This window comes from Cyprinodon variegatus, unplaced genomic scaffold (genome assembly GCF_000732505.1).
Source record: "Cyprinodon variegatus isolate N-32 unplaced genomic scaffold, C_variegatus-1.0 Scaffold117, whole genome shotgun sequence".
NCBI lineage: Eukaryota > Metazoa > Chordata > Actinopteri > Cyprinodontiformes > Cyprinodontidae > Cyprinodon > Cyprinodon variegatus.
In genome coordinates, this window is record NW_015150570.1 from 15,777 (window position 1) to 24,665 (window position 8,889).

An 8,889-nucleotide genomic window follows, 5' to 3' on the forward strand; every position below is an offset into this window, starting at 1 on the left:
ATATATATATATATATATGGTGTGTTTCTTTTAAGGTCTGCTTAACATAAAAAAAATCATGATTCAGTTATATTTGTAGTCCTGTGTACCGCAGCTTTCAGATTAGCTTCTCTGGGGTTTGTTTCCACATTTTAAGTACATTTTGAACTTAACAGGCTGTTTCTTTTTACTCAGGAAACCTGAACTAGATGTTCTGCTCTATGCGCGGCTGACAGAAACCTGTGCTTTATTTGACAGTCCTCATGTGTTTGAATACGGTAGTTTTGTAAACAACTTTCTGTTGTTTTTTTTTTGCCTATAAAAAAATATTTTTTCCTCTAGGGTAAGATTTGTGTGTGAAATGTAATCAGGCTATGGTACACACAAAAACCCTATGAAATATGGACTCTATTTGTCTAGTTTTCCCCTTATAAATCAAAGCATTTCCGTAATTTTGATTAGGAATGTTTTCTTTATGGAATTCTATCCCTAGTTTTAAAGTTCTGTTTTCTAGGCTTCTGTTACAATCTAACCAAGCAAGAAAACATTTAAAATTGGAAAAACAATGGTAGAGTTTTGGTCTCTATATGTATCCTCCTCTAGCATGTACGAAGTAACAACTTTTTTTGTGTGATTTCTGGGGTATGTGTCTGCTTTGCACCTCTAGATGATAAAAACCTCCCTTTCTTATTTAGTCAAATTTCTCAAACTGAGTCAGAGTGAATGGAGAGCATATGTACACTTCAGTTTTCCAGTCTTTCAAACATATTTCTCAAAAGTGACTAGTCTATTCCAACACAATGATCTGCTCTGATCTTAACAAATCTATTGTAGCCTTTTGCTCTTCAGCTTCATATCCTTTAAGGACTGCACTACATCTACAACAACAGTTACATCTCTCCATCAGCTCTGACCAGCTTTGCTGCAACAATCGCCTTTTAAAGTCAGGATGAACCGACCTAAACTTATTCCTGAATGTTTATGTCATGTTTCTGGTTCTGTTTAAGATTTCCTTTTGAGTTTTCATTGGTTTCATTTCCATTTTGTGTCTTTTTTGTTGTTTTCTGATTGTATTTGAGTTCTTACCAGTATATATTTCTTCTTTACTCTCTGTTGCCCCCTTGTGTCAGTCTCCTTCCCTTAGCTCCCTTCTAGACCCTTCTGTCCACACCTGCTCCCAATCAGTTAATTACTCCAGTCTTTGTTCTGTTTGGCATATATACTCCTCCTATTCAGTTACTGTTTGATGGTTTCTCGCTGTTTCTTTGATCCTCGTGTCTGCTTTCACTGACATTTCCAGATTTTTGATTTTCTGCATTTTGTTTTTTAAACTTTTGCTTCTGTTGCCCTTTGGATCTGCATTACATCGGCAAGAAACCACCTCAGTTTACGTCTCTGCATTCGGGTCCTCTAAAAACCTCCACACAATCTGAAAGTTTACTACAGTCCCAAGATGACAAGTGGAAACTGCAAACTTGGCTTTCTGTTGCTTCCCGTTTATTTTATTTTTTAACCAAAAGTGTTTTGTGTTTTTTTTCTTGCCACTCCGTAGATAAAGTCTATTTGTGGAGCATAGGACCACTAGTTGTCCTGTCAACACATTCTTCCATCTTAGCTGTGGGTGCAGAATAACTGCAGAGTTACCATTGGCTTCCAGTTGCTTAGATATTACTGTCTTTCCCTGGTCAGTCAGTTTACAATACGGATTTAGTAAAAAGGATCCATTCTTTTCCTGAAACTTCACAATTATATGCTATGTTGTTTTGGTTCACATATTGTGGATTCATGTATATTTTTCACACATTCTAGTATAAGATAAAGTGTGTGAACATATAAAAAAAGTAAACAAGAAAAACAGAGAGAAGTAAAAGGTTGTAAGAAAGCAGAACTCACATGCTGATCAATTATGTCATAAATATGCTAGTGAGCCCTTAATTTATGGGCTGAACATTAAGTCTAAAATCATCTTTCACTTTAAGTTTCTATATGTGTGCATAAAACCTTTGAGAATTGCCCAGTGTAAATTCACAAAACTGAAGAAAAACAATGCTTGTTAAAGCAAAACATCAAGTATTATTTTAGTAATTTACCACAAAGGTGTAGATCTGGGAGGACTGTGCGCTTAGCTCTGGTCTACATTCACCGACACACAGCTTAACAGGGCCTGGAGCGCTTCCTTCAGGAGCTGCATCCATCTCACACACAATCCTGTGAAAAACAAAAGAGATAAGAATAGAGGTGGCATCTCCAAACCATTGGCATCACCGATTTGGCTAATAGAAATAAAACGACCCAGACACCTGACATGTGGCATGCACAAAAGGATGACTGCACTATGTCACACTGGTCATGAGCTTCAGTGGCAGAGGATGCTCTTTTGGTCGCTGTGATTGAAGCAGACTTTCATAGAAGTTGTGGGTCGATACAGAGGCTCATCTTTCTTCCTAATAGGAAACCCATAACAGCAATATAACTCAAATGATAAACTATACCCCTCCCCATCGTAGGCATGACCGCCTTCCACCATTACCTCCCGTTCCCATGACAACATGGGGTTTCTTCAATAAGTCAGTATTGCCTGTCAGGTCAATAAGATAAAGCATGTTATGTTTAAGTCATTAAAGCAACTGACCCAATGCTGAAATTAATGGTGGTAACATCTTTAATGTCATGTTCTGAAGCGCTGTGCGAGCTAAACGAATAGCCCTGCTGAATGTCCTGCTTTGCAACAGAAACCATAAGTCTCCTATATAATAGAAGCACCCAATGAATCGTCCCTTCTTCCCATAGATCACGTGTGGATTCCTGCTTACGGCTGGCATGTTCCTTTCTTTTCCTTTTTTTTTTCATTTTACAAGCGTATAAATAAAGTTGCTGCAGCCTGGTTCCAATCGCATTACATGCCAATGAGAGAAACACATGGCTAACAGATTGTCCCTCCAGTCAGCGACATGCAGCGCATTTCAATTACAGTTGTACCGACAGCCTCATAACAACAGCGACACAAAGACTGTCTGCCTCCTTCTTTGGCAGTGACGGCACCAGAGCAAAGCGAAGCCCCCTGCAGCCTGGGGAGGCGTGTCAGGGTTTTTACTTACACACAGGCCATGATTTACAGTGTTATTGTCACAGGGGGAAAAAAAGGAGCTGCATGGGTTAATTTTCTCTGAATCTTTGGATAATCGTGTTCAGTGCCTTACAGAAGTATTAATTTCTCTGAAACTTTTTCCTCTATTTCACCTTAAAACATAAATAGCACATAGAATTGTAACATTTCATTGGTTGTGTTTTCAGCAACTATATTCTAACATTTAATAACCTCTGGTTGTTTCAATCTGCTTTTCTAATACAGTTTAAAATCCACCAGATCGGATGGACAACTTAACTGATTAAAAAGTTTATTTTTGTTATTATCTTAAGATAAATTGTATTCCATGAGAGCTAGGGCATGTGTCTTTAGTAAAGTTAGCTGACCTCTGGTGTAAACCATGGGTATTAAGTTGTTCCTAATGGCTTCCTTACTAAAAGATTAAACTAAAATCCATTTTTCCTTTTAAACGGCACGATCATAGGCACCATTTATCTTCCACAAACCTAAAAATATCTTCCATGTCCATTCTAAATAAGAAATATCTAAAGTATGGTGATATCACCATTGTATTTTAACAGCTAGATTAAATTGGGATTCCAGTCAATGTGCAATATTTTATATTTAAGCCAAAAAGTTATTTTGTGTGTTTTCTGGCAAACTGCTACTGTAATTGAACTACTATACGTTTTCTTTCAATTTCTTCTTTTTTATTACAAATCTTCAGATAAAGCTAGATTATTTGAATAACCAAATAGTGAAAGGACTGAATTTATATAGTGCCTTTCTCGTCGTATAAAATGCCATTTACCCATTATCAATAACAAACAGGCAGACATCTATATATTGATCAGGATAGAACCTGTTTTGAAGTGCTCTGCAAAGAGTCACTTTGCTCTGTGGCAGGAGGAAGCTGGAATCGATGGCAGGATGACTACTCCATCTACCCAACCTGCCAAAGGCTAATAGATGTCCTGATGAAAGACTCTCCTTTTTGAGAAGCTGATCTCTGCAGCTCCCCCAGAGTTACTTAAGAGCTTCTTGACTGTTTTTCTGAGAAATATTATCTATGCTCCATCTCTAATTTAGGTGGATGGCTCTGTCTGAGTATGACTGTAGTCATTTATTTCTTTGATTTTCAGATCATTGATCAAATAGTGCTCTGTTAGATAACAGCTGTGTTGATTGCAATTTAAATTAGACAAAGTTACGCTCCATTTACTATAAGGGGTGAATATCAAGTAGTTGCATTGGATTCTATTAAACAATATTAATATCCTGTTTTTTGTAATCTTCTATAAACTCTATTTTATTTTTTCCCTATTTCATAATCATGTTCTATCACTTAAAATAGACAGAAAACACTTTAGAGTTTGTGTTTGCAACTTTACAGAATGCAAATGGTTTTTGCAAAGCATAGTAAGTTAGATTAAGGAAACTTGTGTATGTGACTAGATAAGGAGCATCACTTACTGCTCAGCAGTGATGTATCCCTCCTGCTGTGGAGTGCACTCCACTCCTGCCACCTCCACATTACCCACAAGCTCAGAGAAGGACAGACCCAGGTTCAGGCCCTGAATAGTGACAAGAGTCCCCCCCTCCAGAGGTCCTGCCACTGGGCTTACCTGGAAAGAGGAGAAGAAGTAGGTAACATTTTTATCGGGAAAATATTAGTAACAACAGCTCTAAACTGTCAAAACTTCCATGCCAAACTTTCAATGTTTAACAGACTACATGTTTTTGCTTCTTTTTATCAACAGTAAATGTTTCTTAATATCCTTATGGTTAAGTCTTTAATCTTAGAAACTCTCTCTGTGCTTTTTTTTTGTGTTTTCCATAACTGAAATCTTAACAGGACCGATTACAATTAGAACCAAAATGAGAAAACGTACTTTTTAAGTGGATTATTTCAAACAGCTTTTTCAACAGTGATAGTTTAACATAAACTTTAATAATTAATTCAGAGGACAAAAAGGCTTTAGAAAATCATTCACGGTGAAAAAAGTAAACCATGCCAGCAGATGACATTCGGACCTACAGAGCAGAACTAGGAGCAATGCTGAAGCAACTCTGCCTGTGCTGTCGAGCAGCACTCTGCGGTTGATTCATTCTGCTGCAGCTCCTTCAGAAACACTAATAATGTGACAGGGACATCAAAGGCTGCCGGCTCTTTGAAGTGGAAGAGGCTTGCATCTTCGTGCATGACCCACAGTGCCTTATTCCAGAGAATGAACAGGGGTTTGGGACATAAAAGATCCATCACTCCTTTCTAACAGACTGAATTCGTTAAGCTGTCAAGAACTTAAGGTATTCAGTTGGCATGGAACAAAATGTTAGATAGGCTCAGGTAAACAGACATTTGGCTGTAAGGCTGGGAAGAAAAAATTCAGTGGTTTGTTGCAGTTTGAAACTCAGAATACTACACATTGACATAGTGTCCTAGACGGTTTCAAAATCCAATACAAGTGTCTAAGGCTAAATAACTAGTTTAACATTAATCCCTAAATCAATCAGCTATGGGAAAACACAAGTGACTGCACCAAAGAAAGTATTTGACTATAAAAACCTTTTTCAATCTCTTTCTAACTTTCTTCATTGAACTGGGAATGATGTCATAGCTTCCATATTTTAAATGTTCTGAACAAACAACACCCATGTTACAATATGTTTTTCTTAGCTTTTTTTTTGCCAATTTCCAACTTTATGAATCACAAAATGAGAAAATAAATTGAATATTGTTGTTAGTCTAATAATAATAATAACAATCATTGAGCCAGTTGATCATTAGGCCAGCCGACTGAATGCCAGCTAAACATAAAGTAGTCTACTAGGCTGGAAACTACATTATTGAAGCAATGCACAAGTAATTTCTGCATGAGGCCAAAAATTAGGAAGTAACAAACCTCTGTAATGCGCGGGTTCGTGCACTTGACATTCCTGGCAGACAGGTCCAGCCAACGGCTGGCGTAAGGGGAGATGGGAGGACAATGCTGCTTCATGGTGCATCGACCCTCGCCGCTGCACCAGCCACACTGGAACTTCCTTTCAGCCCGTAGGCACATGCCGCAGCTGTCTCTCTGAGCACTGCATTTATACAGATGCACTGCAGGAGAATATAAAACAATGACTTTTTAGCTAATGAAGGCCAAATAATATTACTTTGTTTATAGAATGCTTAAAAAGGTTAAAGATGCTGTAGCATCAAAAACTTGTGGGCAAAGAATAACATAAAATGTAGAATTAACAAAACACATTTTAAAATATAGATAACCCTTTTTTTTACATGTTACAACCACAAACTTCATGGTTTCATTTAGATTTTATGAGAGTCAAACATATTTTAAGATAATAAAGAGGAAGGAAAATTGTCTTTCATTTAGCTCCATCCACCTTTTCATCGACTTTAAATGCAGACCCCATGCTGAAGAAAATCTTTGCACAGCATGATGCTGCAAATACAGCGTAGATTCTATCTTCAGTGTGATATGCCGTATCAGATTTTTAAACATAGTGTTTTACATGTAGAGCAGAAAATTGTATGTTGTTCCCATTGTTGACAGCTTCTTCATTTACTTTTTTTGTGTCCACTCTATGGCTTGTATCATATTTTCAGTCATATTTATTAAATTTTTTCTAAATTAATTTTGTATTTCCACTCTTACATGCAAGTCAAACACAATTAGCAGTTCTTCTGAGAAATTGCTCCACCTGAGCTTTAGATCTATGCAGCTCCTCCAAGGTTACCTTGTGCCTCTTGGTTGCTTTGCTCTTCTCTCACCAAGAAACACATTGAAGTTTCTTTTTCCAACATAGCAAAATGTCAAAAAGTTGATGGAATATTAATATTTAAATAAGACCCAGTGTAGAAAAGGTGCCATCACTTTTTCTAGACTTTTTTTTTTTTTAGCACACTGTAGCCTGCTGTTTTTAATTTAAAAGTGACATAAAATATCTGCATGGTGAAATTTAGTGCCTTCTTTTCAATCAGGGTGTTGTTTATAAATAAAATATTAAAAATTATTTATCTTTGAACCTGAGTGACAGAAAATGGAAAGCCAATCGAAGATCCAAGAGTGAATTTGTTCACACATTGCCCCTCTGGGCACAGAAGTGATTTGGTGGTCTTTGATGAAACTCGCTGATATGGTGAACTTTCTCTCAAGGCCTTTTGCTTGCCTTGAAGTGCTCTCTATAAACTATATATTGCCTGTGGATTGAGTGCTTTGCACTCGTCTGGCTTGGCAGTGATGGATGGCACAGGCACCTTTAATCTTCTCTGGATTGTCTATGATGAAGTTGCCGTTCCATACGATGGAGAGATCCACTGCCAGGTCACTGATCTTCACACCCTCGTACATGTACTGAAAGGCAGAGAACCGAGATTGAGGGGGAATATGTTCAAAATGGAAACAGGCAGAGAAAAAAGTCAAGTAGAAACAGAGGATAAAGAATATAGGAATACACAGAGAGAGCGAATAGGGAAAATCAAAGGACAAAAGGGCAGCCGAGAGACGAGGCTTTTAACCATCTGTCATTTTTTGCTATGGTTGTCTGCTCCACTTCTCCCTGACATGAGGGGACACAAACCTTGGCTGGGGTGACCAATCATCCGAATCTGAGGAAAATGGCCTTTTCATACATTGTCACAGTATTGCAATATGTGGTGCTTTGAAATTTACGTAGTGATTTGCATTATGTAGAGGAAAAAAACCCAGTGGAAACTACTGCCTGCCTCTGAAACTATGATGATCCTGAAAAGCTTTTAAAGACAAGATGTTTCTTTTTTTTTTAACTTTCCTGTTTTGCACTCTTCCTCATCACTTCAACTTTTCCTTCATCCCCTTTCTTGTCTCTGTGGAGCACATCTGAGGAAAAATTCCCTGATACTGATACACCACGCACAGCTTGACAACAGATCGTCTCAGGCACTGTCTCTCGTTTGACAGCTGCATGACTCCCACCGAGCGTGTTCAGGGTCATACCGAGCTGTTCTGGCACTGCACACTTGTGCTGTTGAAGCGCAGTGCCGTGACATGGTATCTGACACCCTGTACGTTCACCACGCACTCATAGCCCCGCTGGCCTGATTGCGGCTGAGGGAGGTTTCGGGCCTTCAGGGTGATTGGTCGAACCTCACCGGCCGGAATGAGAATTTCCCCAGAGGCAAGGAGCTGAGGACAGTCCTAGAAGAGCACATAAAAACAAAAACCGTATTAAATATACACACAGATATTCAATAAAATGTAACATCAAAATTACTTTATGTACAGCAAACTTCAGTAAGTTTAATTGAAATCAAAATATATATGAAAACCAATTACCTTGAAAAATTGAATCAATTAAATCTACTTTATTATGTAAGTTATTTTTATTTGGAATAAGTCAACTTTAATTATAAATTATTGATTTTTAATAAAAAACATTTTTACTCAAAAAAATCCTTAAAACCAATTACAAAATAACATTTTATAAATCTTTTGAGTTACTTTCACTAAAAAATTATGTAGTTGGCTGAGTTAGTCCAGTGCATGGTTATTAAGCACAACAAAATTAAAAGACCTGACAAATAAGGTCTTAAATGTTTAGTTTAACCAGTTAATAGCTAATCATAATGTGACATTAAGCTTAGAAAGTATTACTATATTATAAAAAACTCACTAAATCAAGGATATCTGAGTGGTAATATGATGTACAATGCACCATGTGACCGGCAGGCTTACTTATGGTGTTTTATCATCTCCACAAAAACCAAGTAGTTAAAACTGAGCAAAGTCCTTCCACTTTGAAATACTTTACTTTTCCAAGAACTCAGCTTAAAAAAA

General features: G+C 37.4%; 1 protein-coding gene across 1 annotated transcript in view; it reads right to left on the reverse strand.

The window, feature by feature from the left end:
* LOC107085141 (plexin-A2-like) overlaps positions 1-8,889 on the reverse strand; it is a gene marked incomplete at its 3' end in the record, with an annotated part of 93,965 nt that overhangs the window by 14,795 nt on the left and 70,281 nt on the right. The window contains exons 10-14 of the mRNA XM_015375320.1: positions 8,050-8,250; positions 7,332-7,428; positions 5,971-6,170; positions 4,541-4,692; positions 2,070-2,187 (exon numbers count right to left, since the gene is read on the reverse strand). Coding sequence (XP_015230806.1) covers positions 2,070-2,187; positions 4,541-4,692; positions 5,971-6,170; positions 7,332-7,428; positions 8,050-8,250 — 768 coding nt within the window. The remainder of the gene's footprint in view (positions 1-2,069; positions 2,188-4,540; positions 4,693-5,970; positions 6,171-7,331; positions 7,429-8,049; positions 8,251-8,889) is intronic.